The sequence below is a fragment of the Capsicum annuum genome, chromosome 5 (genome assembly GCF_002878395.1).
Source record: "Capsicum annuum cultivar UCD-10X-F1 chromosome 5, UCD10Xv1.1, whole genome shotgun sequence".
Lineage (NCBI taxonomy): Eukaryota > Viridiplantae > Streptophyta > Magnoliopsida > Solanales > Solanaceae > Capsicum > Capsicum annuum.
This window is the reverse complement of record NC_061115.1, coordinates 22,359,544-22,383,620: the sequence shown is the minus strand read 5'-3', so window position 1 is coordinate 22,383,620 and position 24,077 is coordinate 22,359,544. Positions and strand designations below refer to the sequence as shown.

General features: G+C 35.3%; 1 protein-coding gene across 1 annotated transcript; it reads right to left on the bottom strand.

Moving 5' to 3' along the window:
- Positions 1 to 7,788: 7,788 nt before the first annotated feature.
- Positions 7,789 to 23,111, bottom strand: LOC107870438 (protein SHORT ROOT IN SALT MEDIUM 1). The gene is made up of 21 exons (XM_016716974.2): positions 22,857 to 23,111; positions 20,467 to 20,667; positions 19,193 to 19,474; positions 18,497 to 18,597; positions 17,538 to 18,251; positions 17,398 to 17,437; positions 16,703 to 16,795; positions 16,575 to 16,630; positions 16,107 to 16,224; positions 15,059 to 15,270; positions 14,916 to 14,979; positions 12,666 to 12,839; positions 11,012 to 11,039; positions 9,843 to 10,906; positions 9,669 to 9,743; positions 9,427 to 9,501; positions 8,995 to 9,342; positions 8,594 to 8,773; positions 8,470 to 8,511; positions 8,322 to 8,384; positions 7,789 to 8,243 (listed from the first exon to the last, which is right to left on the bottom strand). Exons 1-21 carry the CDS (start codon positions 22,926 to 22,928, stop codon positions 8,157 to 8,159), a joined length of 4,089 nt encoding a protein of 1,362 aa, XP_016572460.2. The 5' UTR covers positions 22,929 to 23,111; the 3' UTR covers positions 7,789 to 8,156.
- Positions 23,112 to 24,077: the final 966 nt, after the last annotated feature.

The following is a 24,077-nucleotide window of genomic DNA, read 5'->3' as shown; positions in this document are numbered from 1 at the left end:
TTTGTTTGATCTCTTTTTTCTTTTTCCTCAACTTCTATTACATTTTGCTAATAAATAAAAAATTGAATAATCTGCAAAGGTATCTTATTTTTTTGACTTCAAAGCAATTTTAAGGGCATAAATTGTTGTTACGAAGTTCTTTGAAAATTCTTGAGATAAGTCGTGTCTCTAAGGCGAGAGTTGTAGAATATCTCATAAATAAAGGCATAATGTGGTAGTCTCAACTCTTGCCCGTGGGGCATAATTTATAATTTGAAAGTCCTTGAGCTAAGTCTTGCCTCTAAGGTAAGAGTTGCAGAACATCCCATAAATAAAGACATAACGTGGTAGTATCAACTCTTGCCCGTGGGACATAATTTGTAGTTTGAAAGTCCTTGAGCTAAGTCTTGCCTCTAAGGCAATAGTTGTAGAACATCTCATAAATGAAAACATAACGTGGTAGACTCAACTCTTGCCCATGGGGCATAATTTGTAGTTTGAAAGTCCTTGAGCTAATTAAGTCTTGCCTCTAAGGCAAGAGTTGTAGAACATCTCATAAATGAAGACATAACGTGATAGTGTCAACTCTTGCTCGTAGGGCATAATTTTTAGTTTGAAAGTCCTTGAGCCAACTCTTGCCTCTAAGGCAATAGTTGTAGAACATCTCATAAATAAAGACATAACGTGGTAATGTCAACTCTTGCCCGTGGGGCATAATTTGTAGTTTGAAAGTCCTTGAGCCAAGTCTTGCCTCTAAGGCAATAGCTATAGAACATCTCATAAATGAAAACATAACGTGGTAGAGTCAACTCTTGCCCGTAGGACATAATTTGTAGTTTGAAAGTCCTTGAGCTAATTAAGTCTTGCCTCTAAGGCAAGAGTTATAGAACATCTCATAAATGTAAACATAACATGGTAATGTCAACTTTTGCCCGTGGGGCATAATTTATAGTTTGAAAGTCCTTGAGCTAAGTTTTGCCTCTAAGGCAATAGTTGTAGAACATTTCATAAATGAAAACATAACGTGGTAGAGTCAACTCTTGCCCGTGGGGCATGATTTGTTGTTTGAAAGTCCTTGAGCTAATTAAGTCTTGTCTCTAAGGCAAGAGTTGTAGAACATCTCATAAATGAAGACATGATGTAGTAGTGTCAACTCTTACCTGTGGGGCATAATTTGTAGTTTGAAAGTCTTTGAGCTAAGTCTTGCCTCTAAGGCAACAGTTGTAGAATATCTCATAAATAAAAACATAATGTGGTAAAGTAAACTCTTGCCCGTGGGGCATGATTTGTTGTTTGAAAGTCCTTGAGCTAAGTCTTGCCTCTAAGACAATAGTTGTAGAACATCCCATAAATCAAAATACAATGTGGCAGTATCGACTCTTGCCCATGAAACATAACTTGTTGTTTGAAAGTCCTTGAGATAAATCTTGCCTCTAAGGCAATAATCGTAGAACATCTCATAAATGAAAACATAACGTGGTAGAGTTAACTCTTGCCCGTGAAGTATAATTTGTTGTTTGAAAGTCCCTGAGCTAAGCCTTTCCTCTAAGATAAGAGTTATAAAACATCTCATAAATCAAAATACAATGTGGTAGTGTCAACTCTTGCCCATGAAACATAACTTGTTGTTTGAAAGTCATAAGACTTGCCTCTACAATGTAGTAATGTCAACTCTTTCCTATGAAACGTAGCTTATTGTTCGAAAGTCATAAGGCTTACTTTTATAATGTGATAGTGTCAACTCTTGCTCATGAGATGTAACTTGATTTGAAGAAATCGAAGAAAGGAACAAAATAATAAAATTGCGGAAAAAAGAAGAAAATGAAGAAAAATATTTAAAAAAAACATAAAAATCAAAGAAAATATAGAAGCTAAGAGAGAAAAGGAAAAAATAAAGGTTGATTAAAAATGAAAAATTAAATAAAAATAAAGGACGAGAAAAATTTAAAAAGAAAAAAAAAAAATTTTTTTTTAATAAAAGTAGACATTGAATGGTGTAAAGAAAAAAAAAGTAAGGGTTGAGAAAAATTAAAAAGAATAAAAAAAAAGAAGAAGAAAGAAAAAATGAAAAGAAAAATAATATAAAATAAAAAGGAAAAAAAAAAGGTTAGTGGAAAAATGAAAAAAAAAAAGTAATGGTTGAGAAAATTAAAAATAAAAAGAGAAAAGAAAAAAATAAAAATCAAAGTAAAATTAAAAAAGAAAAAAATTAAAAGATGAAAGATATAAATATGTAGTTGTTATGCATTATGAGGATCATTTATGTAATTTACTTCATTGATTAGGGGCAATTTTGTCTAAAAAATATTAGTTAATAGGTAAGGCTATTTTGAAAAAACTTTTTTATTTGGGGCTAAAATTTGAAACTTTTTCATTTATAAGATGTTCTATAACTATTTTCTTAGAGGCAAAACTTGGCTCAAGGACTTTCAAACTACAAATTATGTCCCATGGGCAAGAGTTGACACTACCACGTTATATCTTCATTTATGAGATGTTCTACAACTATTGTCTTAGACGCAAAACTTGGCTCAAGGACTTTCAAACTATAAATTATGCCACACGGGCAAGAGTTGACACTACCATGCTATGTCTTCATTTATGAGATGTTCTACAACTCTTGCCTTAGAGGCAAGGCTTAATTAGCTCAAGGACTTTCAAACTACAAATTATGCCCCATGGGCAAGAGTTGAGTCCACCACGTTATGTTTTCATTTATGAGATGTTCTACAACTCTTGCCTTAGAGGCAAAACTTAATTAGCTCAAGGACTTTCAAACTACACATTATGCCCCACGAGCAAGAGTTGACTCTACCACGTTATGTTTTCATTTATGAGATGTTCTACAACTATTGCCTTAGAGGCAAGACTTGGCTCAAGGACTTTCAAACTACAAATTATGCCCTATGGGCAAGAGTTGACTCTACCACGTTATGTTTTCATTTATGAGATGCTCTACAACTATTGTCTTAGAGGCAAGACTTAGTTCAAGGACTTTCAAACTACAAATTATGCCCCACGGGCAAGAGTTGATACTATCACGTTATGTCTTCATTTATGGGATATTCTACAACTCTTACCTTAGAGCCAAGACTTAGCTCAAGGACTTTCAAATAATAAATTATTCCCCATAGGCAAGAGTTGACACTACCACATTATGCCTTTATTTATGAGATATTCTACAACTCTCGCCTAAGAGACACGACTTATCTCAAGAATTTTCAAAGAACTTTGTAACAACAATTTATGCCCCTAAATTTGCTTTGATGTCAAAAAAAAGAAGATATCTTTGCGGATTATTCAATTTTTTATTTATTAGCAAAATATAATAAAAGTTGAGAAAAAAACGATCAAACAAAATAGCGAAATTAAAAAAAAGATTGAGAAAAAAAAAAGGAAAGAAAAAAAAAAAGATAAAAAAAAAAAGAGAAAAATTAAAAAAATGAGAAAATAAAAAAGAAGAGGAAAAAATAAAAATAAAGTTTGAGAAAAATGAGGGGAAAAAAAGAGAACTGATAAAAACCAAAAATAAAAGAAAAATAAAGGTTAAAGACAAATGAATTAAAAAAAGAAAAAAATAAATAGATAATGCTTGAGGAAAAATAAAGGTTGAAATAAATGAATTAAAACATGAAAATAAAATTAAAGGAAAAAATAAAAAGTGAAAATAATAAAAAATAGAATAATAAAATTAAAAGAAAAAATATAAAGTGAAAATAATATAAAATAAAATTTGTGAGACAAATAAGTATGAAAAGTTTTAAAAATGTATTTGAGGTGTAGAGGGGTAAAATGGTACTTGTACTATACTTAAAAGGTAAAAAAGGTTATTCTTTAAAAACATTTATTATTGGGATCAAATATCTAAAGTCACCTCTATATTTGAATATATGACATGCAATTTCCTTCTCACATCATAACACAATATCGCATTTTATCCTATTTGAGATGAAATGTCTAAACACAACACCTATTATTTATTCATAGTGTACACTTGTTAGTGCATATACATATATACATTCACGTGTTAGGTTTTTTAACTAATCACTAAACATTTACATATTAAGCTTCCCCACAATTATATTGTCCTTAACCAGAATTTTGAATTCGCGGTTGTTTTCTCTCAATAAGCCATGGCAATTTGTCACGCCCAAATCCCAATCAAGAATCAAACAATGGGATGCTAAGCCTTACACCGGAGTTATGGGCTATACACGGAGGTTTAATCTTGGCGGAAAGTTACAAGTTGAAGAAGGTTATAATTGAAACAGATTCGAACAATGCCCTTATATTGCTAAGTCTGTGCGATGTCGATGAAAGTCAATTCGGATCTCACCTAGCATATGCTAGGTACCCAAAGCATGTAACATGATCTAGAATGGGACAAAAATATGAAATTGTATAATTTGTAAACAATACAACATTGAAATTTCATTCTATAATGTTTGAAGATATGCCTTTTTCTCTTTAGCTATGTTTGATTATTTATCCTAGCCGCAAATAGTACATTTACACCTCAAGTAAATGTTTAGCGAATAATATATATATATATATATATATGTTATACGCATATGTACATCTACGCGTTAGGCACGGCTTAGAGGGTTAAGTTGTTATTTGTGATCCCTTAAGAAATTTGAATTGAACTTTTCTTGGAAGAAAAGTTGAAGTAGTGAAATCACGTAGAGTTGCCGTAAAATCTCAAAAATCTGGAGAAGTTGATGGGTGAATTCGGAGAGAAAAATAGGGTTCAAGGGGTGAGTAAGAAAATATATTGGAGGAGCTAGTATAGGAAGATGAAAGGTCGTAGTGAGGTTGATGATGAGAATTTAGAAGAGTTCTCTTCATTGATGGAGCTTGTTTTTAGATTTTTCTAAGTGATTTGAAGCGAAAACAATTTTGGGTGTTCTTAAAATTTCTGAAAATTTGGAAATTTAACTTGACTCCAATTTCAAAAATTTTATGGCCAAATATGTTTTTGAGGGTTCAGCTCCGTAATTATTAAGTAAAACAAAAGTAATGGCCAAACGTGTTGTAATTCCTTTTACTCACTCTGTTGCATATTTGTCACTATTAGGTATAATTTTTATAGCATGAATTTCTTTTCTTTTTTTTACATTATAACTTACCACAAAAGTTTATTACAAATAATTGTTTGTACGTCAATTAATTATGGATGATATTTTGAATTGTATGATAGAAAATATTTATTTTGATTTTCATGGCTAATAGCTTCCTAAGAAAAAGATGTTTAGTCGGTGAGTAAAAAATATTATTGATAACTATATATTACAAATTAATAATAACATTAGCATATACCGGAGAGTTTTTGAGTACTATAGATTAGTAAACATGTTTCACTATTAGTTGGAGCACAACTAGTTAGACAAACACTTCCTCGTCACAGACATTTTTTTGAGAACAGAAAAGGTTTAAAAATATCCCTGAACTATCTAAAATAGCTTAAAATGTTTCTCGTTAGATTTTTGGCTCAAAAATACCCCTCCCTTTAATGGAATTCAGAAAAGGATCAAAAATATCTCTGAACTATCTGAATGGATCAAAAATACCCCTCTGTTAAATATTTGACTCAAAAATACCCCTCCACTTAACGAAATTAAATTATTTCGATTGAATTAAACCCTAACTTTAACTTTTTAACCCTAATACTTTAATTTTTTTACATAAAAGTATTTTTTTAATTTTAAAAATAAGATAATGAAAAAAAAAAATTTAAATTATAATATAAATTGGTTGAATTTGATTTGGAAAATAAATATACATTTATTCTAAAAGGGTATTTTCACTTTACATCTTTTTAATCTTTAAAGAAATTAACGAAATATAAATTAACGAAATTAACGAAATATAAATTTTCACTTAAAGAAATTAACGAAATATAAATTAAATGATGAACTTTATATAAATTAACGAAATAATCGAAATAATTTAATTTCGTTAAGGGAGGGGTATTTTTGAGCCAAATATTTAACAGAGGGGTATTTTTGACCCATTTCAGATAGTTCAAGGGTATTTTTGATCCTTTTTCGAACTTCGTTAGAGGGAAGGGTATTTTTGAGTCAAATATTTAACGGAAGGGTATTTTTGAGCCAAAAATCTAGCGAAAGCATTTTTGAGCTATTTCGGATAGTTCAGGGGTATTTTTGAGCCTTTTTCGTTTTGAAAATGACTTTCTTCATATCAAAAATACACGAAGTATATTGACAATTTATTATTTGGTTAACATTTGATATTGTTTTGAATATTATAAGTATTCATCAATGTCGCTTTTAAAAAAAAAAAAAAAAAAAGGAGGGAGGGGTTAGAGAGGGGAAATTACAAGAGGGGACCCTCACCAACATGGTGAAAGTTCAACAAATTGATAAATTATTTATTCTTTATTCAGTACTAGTTATTATATTAAAAAGTATCTTGTAGTTTGAGTTAAATAGGATAATCAACTATTAATGGATATAAATGATATATATAGTTGATCATACTAATTTGCTATTGAAGTATGGTTATTTTAATTTGATTTGTGGATTAAGAGGGAGCGAGGGAAAGATACATTTTATAAATCTCAATTCGCTCGGAAAAGTTCCACTTCAAGAATTAAGTATTTCATACTAAAAACGATTTTATTTTCGGGTTCAACTCAATCATTTTGCCGATAAGTGGAACTAGTTCATGTTCAGAAACACATTTGCATTGAAGGTTGTGTCAGGTCGAGTTGTATATTCATTGTTGAATTTCTTAATTGTAACTTTGCAAAGGATCTTGATGTACTGTTTAAGAAATTCTTCCAATAGACGAAGACATAAGATTTTTTCTAAAAGGTTCATTATCTACCATTTATATATCATATACGTAAATTATTATTTTTTTTATCTTATGTATTTACATTGTAATTTACTGACAAAGAAGATTCAAACAAACACTCTAGAAAGCAAAGACAAAGTCAAAATTATAGGAAATTAGCTATAAGCAATCACCTTGCAAATGCACTTAGGAAGCTTAGGCCACAAAATTATAGTTGTAATACGGTATTTATCTGTTTGACACTAAGAGGACATCTAATCTTTGATTAAAGTACGTTTAGCCAAAATAAATATAGGGTGAGTGTAAGGTATTAAGGAAAATTATAGCAAGTAGTACCGTATTTTTCTAGAAAATAATTCCCTTCATATTAACACACCTATGTATTGAAAAGTTTTCTTCTTGTTCTTTTATCTTACGCAGTCTTACCTTATATTTTTGTAACATGCTATTTTATTTTGCAAAATTTGAAACTTAAGTATTTTTTAAACATAATGTATAAAAAGAACGTATTTTATTAATTTAGCCCTTCATGCTTGCTATAACTAGTTATTTCAATTTTCTATCAGCGGCTTTAAATACAACCTCAGTTCTATTAATTGATCTAAATATTTAAAATGAACAATTCAATTAACAAAAATCCTTCTGAAAAAGTACACGTATACTATATTTACTCACATAGTTGTCAATTCATGTTCACTGCCATTGAGACTCATGGCGATTCGAATTGATATTTAGGTATCAATAGTACCTCATTTTCCTCCGTTCAAACAAATAAAAATGATTGAAATTTTTCTATTTAAAACCATGTTAGGTCTAAATGCTATTTATTACTTTGGTTGGATTATTCGTAACTGCATAGTTATTATATAGGTTAGGCAATCAGTTGGACCATTGATCAATTAAGGTCTCTAAGCAGTTTACTTTTTCAAAGGCGGCGATGGCATTTTTCCTTGATAGCTAGCCAGAAAGCCAGCAAACCTCAACAGCTACTAGAAAAAATAATAACTTGCTCCTTATCATTTCATAATGTCATACAGACGAGACAAATATTGTCATACAGACGAGAAATATATTCTACTTCGATCTGCCTAGTTCATTGTCTGGCATAGACTTGTGAGTCGTGCATATAGTCATCATATTGGAGATGGTCAAATTGCCAGACAGATTGAAAACCGAATGCCCACTATGAAAAATACTTTCAACAAGTATCAAATATTCTGTAACGGGTTTGGTTTCGATAATCTAACCACTAGCCATAATTCAAGTCTATTCCAGGGCAGAAATTGTTCTCCATCAAAGAATTCATTGGAAAGCACTAAATATTGATAATAATCTACTAGCTAATCCTGCGATAAACTTCAGAGGTCCATGTTGATCAACTTCTTGTAGAGAATTCGGTCATCTCTCCCAGTGTTGCTCTCTATAAGTGCACTTTGCACAAGTTCCTGGGCAACACGCGTTACTGTCAGCAGACATGCAAAGTAACCCAGTAAAGGTACTACAAATATACAAAATAAACCAACCTTGACATCTCTGTGAGAAAGGAATTTCCCCAAGTTGTGGAGGATTAATCTCATATCTTCAACCTGAGAAAAGCATAAAAGATGTGAGTTTTCTACGCAACAAGAACTACAATAAAGTGAGAGGAATGGACAAGCTTAATTGGTTTACCCTAATAAAACCTGCTCGGTTCCTGTCAAAAAACCTGAAAGCCTGTTGCAGAATAAGAAGACATCAGATGGAGAACATATAGAATGATGCATAGATAATAATAAGTGAGTAACCAACAACATACCTGCAACAATTCTTTGCCAACCTCACCAAGAGTAGGTTTAGTACTTTTCTCCACCTTTGTCGTCTCTTCTTTGCTGCCTGACTTCAGAATTGGCTTTATCTCAGGAACTCCTCCATCCTTGCTGTTTCCAGTTCGTTCACCTCCAGTATCAGCATCCGTTCGCACTTCCTCAGCATTTTCCTACAACCAGAACCATCCAAAATTATACTAATGCAAATGACATTTAGTTTCTTCATTTCCATATCCTTGGCTGCAAAACCAACTTCCCAAATCAATGAGTTGGAATTATTGTTTATTACTGACAACGTTTTCGCAAAATGGGATCAATAGACAGCAGATTCCACACATAACTAAGTACACGAAAATGATGTAACAGAAATTGTGGGAAGCGGTAACAGAACCTTTGCCTCCTTAGCATGGCCATCCTGTGGGCTTGTTTCTTGCATTTCAGATTCTTCCTCTGGATCTTCCTCTGGATCTTCATCCATCTCAGAGTCATCATTCGCATCTTCATCTGGTATCATTGTCTCTTCAGCATTATTTAACGAAGTAACCTCTTCCTTGACAGGTGATTTCTCATCCTCTTGATCATGTTTGCCATCTGATTCAGTTTTAACAGATTTGGCATCCTCCGTACGTTCATCCGTCTTTGCACGCTTGGCTGATTTTTCCACACCTTTCTTCTTGGACGATTCTTCTCTCTGTCTTTTCTGCTGGTTTCGCTTGATCAAAAACTTGGAGCGTAATTTCTATCATTAAAGTAACATAATGGTAAGTGTTGGATAGAAACTTGCAATAGAAATACCATTTCCCAGGAAACTAACTGAATAAACCTGAAGAAAAGGTAAGAGACGAGAAGCCATGTTGTAGTAAACCATTTCATACAGGGATTCCGCAACAAGTGAAAGCTGCAAAAGGAATCAGTAAAAGGTGATTTCAGTAACATCCAATTGAACCAAAAGTAAAATAATCAATTCGTAGATGATAATTTAGTATTCACAAAATCATAGGACAAGCTTGTGATTTCCAGTAAAAAGTACAGAAATGGTTGCTTTATATGCTAATAAGGGTATACCTCAAATCTCGACTCTTCAATATCCTTGTCAGTATAATCCAGCAAAGAATCCAATGAAAGAGACAATGATCGCAACTGTAGGCATAGGTACACAACAATATAGTTATTTCCATACACAGTAGGACAAAGCATTTACTCCAGCTTGAAAGGTAGAGTCATTCTGATTCAACCTACCTTCATATCCTTGCTCCCTTTAGTTTGAAGAAAAAATCCAGGGTGCCGAGGAGGATCTTCACTTCTCTTTTCTTTGATCTCTTTCGTTGATTTGCTTTTCGAAAGGATTTTCCCATCCTTGTCCTTCTTTCCTGTTTCTTTGGGGTCTTCCTTTCCTTTTAGCTTGTCTGTTTTGGACACTTTCTTGGATCCATCAAGATTTATCTCTTCTTTAGTCTCTTGCTTCACGTCAGCTATTTTTGATTTTGTTTTCGGGCTAACCTTCTGTTCTTGGTTGACAACATTCACACACACTGCATTTTCTGCATTATTATTACCCACATTTTGCACCTCACTTTTAGCTTGAACTAATTTCTCCTCTTTCACATCATCTTTGAGACTACCAACACCAGTGACCCCATTGTTGGTGTCTGTAGATGCTGCTTTTCGTTTGGGAACCCTCTTAATTATTTTTCTCTTAACTGTTTTCTTCACAACAGTGTCCTGCTTGACAACAGCATCCTGCTTGACAGACGTACTATCGCCACCAGTTTTACTATTCACCTTATCTTCTGAAGATTCCGCCTCCTTGACAATTCCTATATCAGGAGGTTTCAACCCATCTTCTGTTGGAGTTTTCACCATGGGAACCTTCTTTACAATTTTCTTCCTTGTAAAAGTTTTAACTGGAGGGGTAGCAGATTCTCCAAGCGGAGAAGCAATCTCTGCGCTCATATTTCCTTCCCCAGTTTCTTTACTATCCACCTTATCCTTCACTTTCTGAGTGGTTTCCAAGTCTTTCTTATTGGAGACCTTCTGTTTAACAATTCTTTTTATAATTCTCTTCTTAACTGACTTTGCACTACCATCAGTTTCAATAGCAGCACTTTTTCCTGGATTCAGTTCAGCGTTATCATTTACCACCTTACAAGTTTCAAAAGCTTGTTTACTTTCTCCAACTTTTTTCTCAGAACCTTCTTTATCAGCTATGTTCTCTTTCAGTCTGCCATCATTCTCCTTCTTGCTTCCTTCTGCCGACAATCCAGCCGTTGAGTTTCTCTCTGACCTGGGACCCTGCTTAGCATCTGTGAGATGCTGAACTCTTCAGTTATTGAATTCCAAAAAGAACAAAAGAACCAAGAATAATTCTCAAGTAAAGAAATTGATGCACCAAATTGCAGATATCTTACCTTTCTGGCTTTCCTTCTCTCCTGATTTCTATATCAAACAATAATTTAACTGGTCAGCAAGCAAAACCTTTAATGTACCGTCTGCGACTAAAGTATATGAAAAAGAAGCACAGAAGTAAACTAGAAACCGAAATGCCACTCACTCTGTCCCAAAAGAATTGGATATTGTTATTATGGGAATCAAAAAGTTTTTCCCTAGTTTAATAGTTTCAAACATGTGTGTGTGTGTTTAACTAGAAGTAGTGCTATTTAGTATGTCTATGCAGTTTCAAACTATGTCAACGGTCATTCAAAGATAATTTATATAGAAGTCATCTGTGTTCAACCAGGTACTGAGAGAGGATTTAAATTGGCAATTCAATGCGAAGGGCATACAGTCTTTGAGGGAGAAACAACAAAAATAACATACCCAGTGACTAGTACTAAAAGAAAGGAGATCTGGTGTAAGCAGCGTGAGGGACCAAGTAACTGCTCACTGGCAAAATGGCTCAGCAAGGATGTTATGAAAGATGATAAAGAGCAATCGGCATTCTTGAATTCAACGCCCCCACCCCCACCCCCTACAGCTGCTACATACATAAACCACAACTGCAATCACAACAAGACACAAGGAAAGCTCGGAACAACCACATGATTATTTTGAGGTCAAGAAGGATTTAGCAGGGAGCAACAGACAGTTGCAACAAAGGCGTTGGAAGCAAATTTGAGAAAAAAGCAATCCACCAAAGTGCCGTTTTTTGGTTGGAGGCACACAGGCCTGTCTGACTTGGTACTACTTACAAAAGGAGAGGTGTAACAACCACATGATTACAATTAGGTCATTTTATAATGATTTAGCAGGCAGCCGTAGACAGTTGCAACAGTAGCGTTGGAAGCAGATTTAAGAAAATAACTGCACAACGTGCTGTCTTTGGCTGGAGGCACATAGGCCTGTTGACTTGGAACGACCTATAAAAAGAAAGGTGTAACAACCACATGATTACCATGAGGTCATCTTATAACAATTTAGCAGGGAGCCGCAGACAGTTGCAACAGTAGCATTGGAACCAGATTTGAGAAAATAAAGCACTGCACAGAGTGCTGTGTTTGGTTGAGAGGCACATAGGCCTCTCTGACTTGGTACGACTTACAAAAGGAGAGGTGCATTGCAATGCAACAGATAGTACAAGTGAAGAAGGGCACAAAGATGCACGTCCTTAAATGTGTAATGGATGAATGATGCATGCCAGAAACTACAAAAGACTCCTCTTCCAGTGGCACAGAGGAATACGATTCTGCAGCCATTTGATGGGGGTTTTGGGAGTTAAGAAACACCAAAGATCTTTGAAGGAAAGAAGGAGAGCAATGATGTTGACATTTATCGAACAAAAAAGGAAGGGAAGTTAATGAGGATCAAGTAATTCACTGTCAAGAGATTTGGTGTAAATTACACGTGAATGGAAGAAACAACTTGATAGATCTTCTCAATTCATTACATGAGCACTAAAAGACCTCAGCGTTTCCTTTTTGTAAGGCACACTAGACTGCCCAGGTTTGGTATCATACAAGGCAATAAAGTACCTTAATAAAAAATGGAGTGTATTCATCAAAACTTATAGAGAGAATTTTAGGTTGAAGGTACAACAAATGTATTGAGTACTTTAAGAAAGCATACCTCTTTCCTCAGAGCAAGTTCCTTTTCTCTCTCGGCAATAGCCTTTTTTTTAGTAGACCAGTGCTCCCTCCATGATTCTAATGAAGGGAGGCATTCAGACAAGTCTGGAACGAAGTAAACAGTGACTTCTTTATGACTGAACCGCCCATCTTTTCCAACTCTTTCATAGTGTATCTGCCAAACATCAAAAAATAAAGTATCTTCAATATCGTGTAAATTTAATTGTACGCAGTTTCAAAGCTTCTGTGTTGGTCCAGATCAGAAATCTATTTCATGGCTTGAATTCACCACCTGCGAGTTCTCAGAAAATATACACACTTTTTCTGATAAATCCATCTCAATAGCATGGACTGCAGAAGGGACACGCAGGTTGAAACTTAAGGTTGACACACAGCTGCAAGAGAAATTTCAGGCCTTGCAGGTAAAATGGCTGAAGGACACCCACAGAAATTAACCAGAGATACTGAAGCTTTTATTAGTAATAACATTTCTTTGTCCGCAGGTGGCCACGCTGGTGGGAAAATACTTGTTTTTATATATATGTATGATATGTTTGAGCGCTTTGCTTCATTCAACACCAAGGAAAATGACAACCCTCATTCTGAAACCATGCTCCTGATAACTTAAGCATGTGTGCCATTCATTGTATTACAGTACCCAGAGCATAGATCTTTAACATGATGAATAATTGAGGTCCCAAAAGTGTAAAAGAATTCAGAAACATAACCATGTAGGCTAACAGACCTTGAAGGAGTTCAACGAATGAGAAGAGTTCAAGGAATGGGAGCTTGATTGTAGATTTTATAAGTGTCACTGAAGTATTTTGCTACGAAGGAATTCTTGAAGCTCCCCTTGTCCAAGAGGACCATAGACAATTTCCAAATTAAAAAGAGGACTCAGAAAGTTGATATATATGAAAGGGAAGGAGGAAAAGTATGCCAACCATCTGTGTCCATAACGCTTACAGCATTCAGCGGATGATTTTTGACTCTTTCACTATTCAGAGTTACGGTAATACAAGTGATGGACACTAAATTAAGTTCAAGAAATCAAAAGTGGAGCCCTGCCTTTAACATAAATAAACTGAGGACAGAGAGACTCAGGCAGACATTACCAATAATCTATTCATAATGCTTTATAAGAGTATTAAGCATATGATTTATTTATTCTTTTAGTATTTAGAATTTACAGGATAGAAGAGCAACTCCAAGATCAAAGTGATGAATAGTGCTAAGACATAATTCTGGAAGGATGAGAGGCATGAAGGTGGTAAAATGGAAAGTTTATTCCCAGATATTTATAATCTTGTGATGGAACAGCAGAATACAATTGCAGAGTTGTGGACTCCACAGGGATGGAGATTCACGTTCAGGAGACAATTCAATGATTGGGAGATAGGAAGAGTGGCTGACTTCTATAACACACTGGAAACCTTTGATGGACTATAAGCAGGAGAGGATATCCTATGGTGGAAGGGCAATTGTACAGGTGATTTCAAAGTCAATAGAGCTTACAGGGTGATGGATCAGTTGAGCCAGGAGGCAAACAGATGGCCTTGGAAGCAATTTGGAAATGCAGGATCCCTCATAAAGTTCCTGGTTACTAGCTAAAGAGGCTTCCCTCACCCAGGACAATCTAATGAAGAGAGGGACAATCTTATGCTCTAGGTGCTTTTTATGTGGGGAAACATCAGAGACAGTTAACCATCTGTTTCCACATTGCAAATAAATTAACGACTGTGGACAATTTTTTTAAAGCATAAAGGCATTTCCTGGACCACACCTAGGAAGGGTACTGAAGCATTATAAAGTTTGGAGGAAGCAACTGTAAATGCAAAAGACAGAAAACGATGGAGAATTATAACTGCAAGTATTTGGTGGACAATATGGAAAGAAAGGAATTCTAGGTGTTATGAGAGCATAGGAATAGTGCACAGAAATTCAAACTGAATTTCTATTGTTATGTCTTTGGTGCAACCAACTATACTCTAATGACACTGTTTCTATAATTGATGTTTTAGACTCAATAATAGACATAGATCAGTGTGTAGGAGTATTCTGTATGTATGTAAGGTTTCAGTACAACCCATGTACTATTGTGATATAATCCAAGTTACCATTATTAAAAAAAAAAAGAATTTATATGGTAGACACTAATTAACATGTAAGAATAAGCAAAACACAAGTCCTGCTTTAAGCATGTGAAGTAGAATAAATTGAGGGCAGAGAGACCCATACAGGCAGATATTACCTCAAGGAAACGGTTCCACTGCTGGCAGTTCTTCAAATCAAGATTAGCTATGTCCTTTGCATGTCTAATAGCAAGAGCTCTATCAGTAGGATTCTTGAAAAATAACATGAAATCACAAAAGTATAGGTATGTGATTAACAAACCTAAGAGCTGTCTGAATCAAAGAGGAGTCATCACATGATGGATCCCCACCATCAACACTATCCCACTGGCCCCCTATAGTCATCAAAGAATTTTCCAGCTTAAGAACAGCGAACCTAAGCAGATTGCAAACATGAGGTATTCGATCATCATAGTTCCGATCTGACGACAGCTCTTCCAGAGAATTTCTGCTGAGCCCACTCATCAAAATCACCTATATATCAGAAAATAGAGAGACAACTTTCAGAAATATATTAGCACATCTACACAATGTAGAGGAGTACAATAGATAACAAGGTATGTCATAACAAGGAGAAAAAACACCATTCCAGAAGTACTGTGCTTACACTATAACACTGGAAAATACAAAACCGGCATGCTTGTTATCTTTGAACATATAGCATATAGAACATAGAAGGCAGCAGTGGAAGAGAAAATCAGGGCAGAGGTTCTCTTTTCGCGAGGTCTATGCTCTGAATCTAATCAAGTTGAGCAAAGTCTGTTCAGGTGCATTTATACTGGCAACAATAAGGGAGCAAAGGAAATATTGAACTATGGTAATTATCACCAATATTAGACGTCATAAAGATCAAAAGAAGTTTATCACATCTTTTGTTCCTCTAAAAAATCCACAACTAAGACTCCATTTACCCTCAAAATGTCCAAAGCCCAGGAGCACAGACACGAACTGTCATAAAACCAGTACCATGAACCAGAAAAACTAACCACCACAATTTTATTTTTTAAATTTTTTTTTTTTTGAGAAAGTAACATGAACCACCATGATTTTATCTTTTTTATAGTCATGATTCTCTTCAGCGCAGTTCTAAACAAATGCAAGAAAGAGGCACAGTTTCTCTGATGACAAAATTAACAAACTTCTTCGGCATTCATATTGAAATAACAGAATAATTCCCCACCATTAACTTCTACTGGTTCTTATATCTGACCACCACTTAAAATATCAGCATGAACATTTCAAGCAAATGCCAACTTAAGAATTCTCATAGGAAAGGACAGGTCCTAAAGCAGTTTGTATATCTTATGAACCTTTGCATTCCATATAGTCGTCCCAGGTTCTGATTTTTCAGGTTCACCAGCAGACGGTTTCGATGACAGTCGTTTCAGCGCCGTTGCAGCATCTCCTTCAACAAAATCATGCTCAAAACTGTTCCATAATGAGAAGGGTGATAGTATCATACCAGCCATCAACTTAAAGATTCCAAAGAATCAAAACTGCATATCTACCCAATAATTTTTTTGAGAAAGCAAAAATGTGTATCTATATAATAATTAACTAGCACCAGATTAAGTGCACGGGTTCTTGGGGGATAAAGAGAGCATCGGTTAGAGCTGCGGCTCCTAGGGAATAGATTGTTTCAAAAATATAGGAAAGACTTCATATTCTTTTGCAATTGGGATGTTCCAATATCTAATAGAACACTACAGTGAAAATTAACATAAATACAGCATGAAATAAATTAACATAAAAAGAGGAAGGGTATTGTGACTAATTACCTGACAGGAGTATGCAAAGAAAGCTTAAGATTGCCTTTTGGCCAATTTACAACCACCTACAGCAAAATAAATGTGACGTCACTTGATATATCTCATATAAAAGTAGCTGAATGAAAGAGAAAGCAAACCTTCGAGCATTCTGGAGATATGAAAAGCCTGGGATACCGCCTATCCAGTGACAGATAATCCCTCTCAATTTCAACCAAACTGGAGGAATAAACCTGCAAAACAGCAATAAATGCATAAGAAAGTAACCATCAGACATCCAGGCTGAATAATTGAAGCAGTCTTTCAAGTCCCATAATTCAAGCATTCAAATAAAGGCAGCTTAAAATTAATTGCAAAAAGCGGGACAACTATCATCCTGAAAAGGACAACCATGACTAAGTTATGATGGTACAGAAAAGGATCAACAACCTCCAGGATAAAAGGAAGGAACAGAAAGAACACCACAATTCCTTGCAGAAACTAGAAGTCTTGAGCAACGGGGACAGCAACATCCGGAAAGAAAGATGAACAAGAGCATAGGAGACCAGTAAAAAGATAAAAGGAAAAGGAGGGACAAAATATCTAACACTGGAAATGGTTCAAAATAAGAGCTTGTTGCAACGCATGGTAATTGAAAAAGACAATAACCCAATTGTGTTAGGTAGGAATAAGGATAATTTAGAAATGAGCAGCTTGATTAAGTCTATGTCCATGAAATATGGCGATCAATAAGTTTACATAACTCCAGAGGTCCTCACAACACTTCATTCCCACATGGAAAGCAGAACCAGTTAAGGAGGATAACAACGATTCAAGCGCCAAGCTCTTGTTTTACCTTGCAGAAATACTCTCTCCTTTTAACAGGTGTATGATGCCTTCAGCATGACAGAACAGCAAGTTAGTTACAAATGCTGCAATATATAGCAGCTGCTAAACACACACAGTCATAGAAGGACAAAACCAAATAAAATCCACCTATGCAAAACATCAGGGCGTGGAGATTCTCGTCGTGTAGATTTACTGTCCTTGCTCAAAGATGATCCTCGCCGATCCCTAGAACTCCTGGGAGGTGTTCGATCATGTTTTACTTCAGCTCCACGTTTGCGCTTATGATCTTTTTCCTTCTCCTTACGCTCCAAAGCACGTTCACGATCACGCTCTCGTTGTCGCTGCCGCTCTCGTTCTCTTTCTCTGTCCCGTTCTCGTTCTCTTTCTCTATCTCGTTCTCTTTCCCGCTCCCGCTCCCGATCTCGATCCCGTTCCCTCTCTCGATCTTTCGCCCTTTCTCGATCTTTCTCTCGCTCGCGTGAAGAGTGCCGATCTTTCTCCCTTCGCTCAAGCTCCCGAGAGTAGACATCCTTGTAATCATCTAACCTTGAGTGACCAGCATGTGCCAAGACGCTGCTAGGATAGTCAGGGTCAACGGAAGTTGCATGAAGTCCCTTCCCTATACCGTAGTCTCTACCTGGAGGCAGGCTCACTCCATAGCCAGGATTTGTAGAATTTTGAACATACATGACATCCTCAACAGCTCTTTGTGGTGCCGCCCCTAGGATAGAAGGAGCATGTTGCCCAGCAAGTAATGTTGATAAAGTGCGAGGACCTGAGTCAATTCTGCCACTATAAGATATGGGATCTTGGACTGCATGACAAACAGCAGCACTCCTTGCTGCAAGATATTCAACTTGTCTGCCAGAAATTTGTTGCGACTCAGTGCAATAGGACATACAGCTCCATGTAAGAAGATGATGTGTACAGATAAATGCTCTCACTCTCTCACTCGCAGGAAGTACAACACTCATATTTACATGTTAGATCGAGGTATACATACAAATAATGTAAGGGAAAATATGATTAAGCACAACCATCAGATGGTTCTAGAGAGCATTTTGCTATTACATCACACAATTTTAAAATAAAACTAGAGTACATACCTAGATCCTCCATCAACGGTAGGAGATTGCAATGCCTGAGACTTCAGTATTTGCTCTTGTCGTATTATAGATGCTTGATCCATATGCTCATATCTTTCAGCCTAACAGTAGGGAAAAACATAGAAGACATACATTTGGTAAGCAAAAAGAAGGCTATAAAAGTAAGAAATAATTTAGCCAGGACACTGACAAGTACATTGTGCATAAACAATTACAGCAAGCAGTATTATTCAACATGTTTTCCTCTTCAAACCTCCAGAACATTAAACCTCGTTTACAAACTGGAAATTTCTGCTGGAAGAAACCAACCCAATTACTACATTGTATTACTTCTCCTATATATACCATCCTAAAATAAACTACTCCCTCTTATAAATTCCATTCACTACACATTTCTCTGTTCAAACCCCCTTTGCTCCATTCCATGCTACAGGGGCTATCTTGCCTAGAATGGACTATTAACTTCTCTTTTATCCAGCTCCTTCATATCCTGGTTTAGGTTTTTTTTTTTTTTTGGGGGGGGGGGGAGTTTGGGCAACTCAAACTTTCCAATGCCCATGCAGAAATTTCACAATCCTTATTATGACCATCATCACTATTGAGATCTCATGTGCAGGTGCTCATGGTGTGTCCAGGGTGGGGGGTAACAGTCAACAATTGCTGAAAAAGATAAAAAGCATAGTCTTAAAAACGCACCTGATGCTTAAGACCAAAAGAAATTGAATCAGGATATCGACTGGCTTGCTCACTTGTCAGATCTCTCCCGCCATAAGAGCTATGTCGTTCAACATATTGGTGTCTATCAAGGGTTGGATAATCAGTAATCCTATCAGAATATTGTTGTTCAGCTTTATGACCATATCCATGGCTGGATGATGAAACGTAGTCACCTGCCATGAACTTTGGTGAATCCACACCAAAGCCACTGCGGCTTTCCAAAGCTGATGATGCAGATCCTTTTCCACCAGCTGTGGGCATCTGCATATGAAAGAAATGTAGAGAGACAAGCTTTTATACCCATGATCAAAGCAGTAATAAATTAGAAGTGGTAAAAGCTTTATAAACCCAATCCGTAAAATTGGTGAAAAGGAAGAACGCACACTCAAAGAAATGTAGAGAGACAAGCTTTTATACCCATGACCAAAGCAGTAATAAATTAGACGTGATAAAAGCTTTATAAACCCAATTCTTAAAATTGGTGAAAAGGAAAAAAGCACACTCCACAAAATCTTTGTCAAATATCCCACTTGAGGAACTATTCCATGAGCCAGTCAAGTCTATGAGAATATACCATCTATCCAATTACACTGTCATAAATGCAAACAAGAAATAACCAACATATTACACTCGTTCAAACAACTAAACAAGGAACCAGAAAAGGTTAAAGTTTGCATAAATGCAGACCTTTCCTCTCTCATAATGATAGAAGAATTATAGCCTGCTTGGCCAAAGCTTCTCCAACGCCAAAAGTGCTTTTTCTATCAAAAGAAGTGCTGTTTTTCAAAGTTGAGGTGTTCGACCAAGTTTTAGGAGAAGAAAAGTGCTTTTGAGTAGAAACAGAAGCTATTTTTGAGAAGCTGAAAAAAATACTCTCTCTCAAAAGCACGTGTTTGAAAAACACTCTTGAGAAGATACCTTTAAAACTTAGAAGTGGTTCTTAAAAGCTTGGCCAACCATAAACTGCTGCTCAAAAGTGTCTTACAAATTGATTAGCTGAGCACGAGTTGATTCAAATCAAAAGTACTTTTTTGAAAAACACTTATCAAAATAAACTGATTTAAAAAGTTTGGGCAAACAAGTGACTAGTCTCACACCAAGTCCACATCACAGTAAACACAATGTCACCACAGCCTTTAAATACAACACCAGTATTTTTGCCATTTACGACAATAAATCATACTTCAGAAAGTTTCACCAATAGAAAGCATATCATACAAATAGCATATATACAGTGCAGAAGATGTGCTGACCTGCTGAGCAGTGGAACCATACACAGAGCTATATTGCCCACCATAATTAGGCACTGTTGATGGATGATGACCGTGAGTTGTGTAAGCACTCATTTCTGCATCTTGGGGGGGTCCTAACATTGAGGAATGTCGTGAACCTGTGGGCAGCTGAGAGGACCTCTCAGGCCCTCCAGCAGAACTCCCCGAGTAACCATGTCCCAACTAGATGAACAGAGAAGGTGATACAAAATTACAAACGTGAACATAGTACAGAAAACTACAGCATAGAAGAGTATTGTCAATAAAAGTTTATCAAGAACTACTCTAGAATGAATTTACGCACCAGTGGTTTATGTAAAAGCTCTCCATTAATATAAACTAGATCAGGACACAATGCACTAAAGCACAGAGCCTTATTATTTACTGCACTTGATCTGCAAGTCGGTATATTAGACTGACTACAATCTGACTCACATTCACTATTTACAAGCTTAATACTCCAGTCTATCTCATTTCTCAATTCTCATTTGATATAACACTATCACTATCTCAAGTTAACGGGTGCGTGTCTAATTCTCCAAATGTAGTGTATTTTAGGAGAATCCGACACGAGTGCACATCAAGATCGAAAGTGAATGAGTCCATGCAACTTAGTAGCAAACCACCAATCCATACTCAATCCATTCCCTGACCAATGTGGGACTCTAACACACTCTAACACCCCTTTACGTCCAGACCCAACTGAACCATGAACAGGGAGCCCAAAACGGGGATGGAACTAGCTCCTGAGCCTAACTCAACCACAAAGGTTAGTATGGAAAGTGAGACTAAGATTAACATACAATTCAACTTAAACAAACTCTTATCAGCCTTTTCAAATCAAAATAAAATTGAACGAGTTCTAACAACTAATTAATTAATTAAATTTCAATTACAACACCAAATTACATAACAACAACAACAAAGTATAATAAACAAAACAAAGAAACCGTCACTTCCCAACTGAAGCATGGACCAGGCGCCCAAACGTGGATGAACATACCATATAAAGATATGAAACTTGAACCTAATCAGCCCCAAAAGTAATGCGTACATGTGCGAGATTACGATTAACATACAATTCAACCTAAAACAAACTCCAATTTAGCCTTTCCAAACTAATATACAATTGAAATGAGCTCTAACAACTGTTTAACTGAAAAAATTTCAATACAACACCAAACTAAATAACGACGACGACAACAACAACAAAGTATATCAAATAAAAAAAACGATGAAAGCGCCACTTCCCAAATAAAGCATGGACCAGGCGCCCAAACGGGATGAACCTGGCTCTAATACCATATAAAGATACGAAACTTGAGTCTAATAAACCCCAAAAGTAATACGGACATGTGAGATTACGATTAACATACAGTTCAACTTAAACAAACTCTAATTTAGCCTTTCCAAAGTAATCTACAATTGAAATGAGCTCTAACAACTGATTGATTGAATAAATTACAATTGCAGCAACACCAAATTACACAATAACAACAACAACAACAACAACAACAAAAGCAAATACTCACACTTTGTCCACCGACAAGTGAGAGACTAATGCTAGCATATAATTCAACTTAAACAAACTCTAATCAGCCTTTTCAAATTAAAATACAATCAAAATGAGTATTCATAACTTATTAATTGAGAATTACAACTAAAACACCCCTTCACGCCCAGACCCAACTGAACCATGACCAGGGAGCCCAAAACAGGGATGGGACTCGCTCTTGAGCCTAACTCAACCCCAAAAGTAATACGGACATCATGTGAGAGACTAAGATTAACATACAATTCAACTTACACAAACTCTAATCAACCTTTCCAAACTAATATACAATTGAAAATGAACTCTAACAACAGATTAATTGAATAAATTTCTTTTACAACAACAACAAAGTGTGTCAAATAAACAAAACAAAGAAAACGCCACTTCCCAACTGAAGCATGGACCGGTGAAAGGGGATGAACCTGGCTCTAGTAACCCAAAAGTAATACAGACTAGTGTAATACTAAGATTAACATACAATTCAACTTAAACAAACTCTAATCAACCTTTCCAAATTAAAATAGAATTGAAATGAGTTCTCATATCTAAAAGAAAAGGGAAGCCCGCTGCACTAAAGCTCCTGCAGTGTGGAAGGGCCAGACTACAAGGGTCTATTGTTCGCAGCCTTACATTGCATTTCTGCAAGAGATTGTTTCCAAGGCTGGAACCCATAACCTCCTAATCACATGGCATCAACTTTACCGGTTACTCCAAGACTCCGCTTCCAATTACTAATGAATCATAACTTATTAATTAAATAAATTTCAATTACAACACCAAATACACCACCACCACAACAACAACAAAAGAAAATACTCACACTTTGTCCGTAGGATGATTGCGAAGAATACGATTGTTGTCCATACACATTACTTCCTCGAGAAGGATACATCTCCCACACACCAAAACCTTAACAAAACAAAAACGAAAAAAAAAACTAAAACATCAAATAGCTGAGCTATTTTGCTGACGCGGGTGAATTGGAAGAAGGACGCCGCGGAGTTCCGGCGGATATACGGCGGCGATGCGGCGGACTTTTAGGGGGGTTTTTTGTACTGAAAATGTTTTGGGGAAAAGCCCTACTACTGCTGCTATTTATGTGTCGAGAGAGATAATATTTGGCGATTTGGTGCTTCGCATGTGCAGGGAAATATTTGCACCAGAATTATTTCCACCGTTCATCATGTCGTCCTAAGCTTAGATGATCGAACGATTTCACTCCTTAAATTTGTCAAGACATATTTAGACACTAAAACTAAGTTTTGTTCTAATTAAATGACTAGACTGTTGGTAGAATTTTTAAATTAGACATTTTTAATTTAAATTTTGAAGAAAAAGTTAGTGTTTATTTTCATTTGTCTATTATATAGTTAACTTAACAATATAAATAATATCTCTTATTTAATTATATGCATTAAACTCAAATAAAAGAATATATGGGGTTTTATGGACTATTGAGGTATATGCATGTAACTAAAGACAAATGACATATTTTATGTAATAACTTAATTACCTAATAGACGAATGAAAATACACGCAAAGAATAAAATTCAAAAGCTGAATAGAAAAGTTGAACAAAAAATGTCTAATTGAAATAATTTATTAAACATTGAGGTGTTTAATTGAAATCAGGTTTACTTAAGCATCTAAATAAAATGTTCTAACAAATTTAAAAGATGGATCATATGCTGAGCAATTATAATTTAAATAGTAAAAATGAACAGAAGTAAAAATTGTTTGGGTACTAATTATTGGGGCAATATCTCGAATTTATATAGAAAATATAATAATCATATTAGAGAAACGATTATTTTAATTCATGAGTCATGATTTTATTTAGATTTGAATACTTATGTCTTTATTGACATATTTATTTTTCAATGGAGTATTTTTTTTCCAATACAACTGTTCATTGAAGCAAAAATTAAGATCTCAACATGCTTCTTAAAAAAAACTTTATACTAAGATTTGTTCAAGTTATGTATTTGATTTGTTCAAGTTATGTATTTAATACAGTTACATGAGCTGAAAAAAGTACCCA

Bases quoted from the DNA above. Each gene is read 5' to 3' on its own strand.
- LOC107870438 (XM_016716974.2), bottom strand. From the start codon at position 22,928: ATGTATCCTTCTCGAGGAAGTAATGTGTATGGACAACAATCGTATTCT. The intron at 16,796-17,397 runs GTAAAACAAGAG...GCTGTTTTGCAG, and splicing joins GGAGAGAGTATTTCTGCAAG to GTTTATTCCTCCAGTTTGGT. The intron at 16,225-16,574 runs GTAATTAGTCAC...ATTATGGAACAG, and splicing joins TCTTTGCATACTCCTGTCAG to TTTTGAGCATGATTTTGTTG.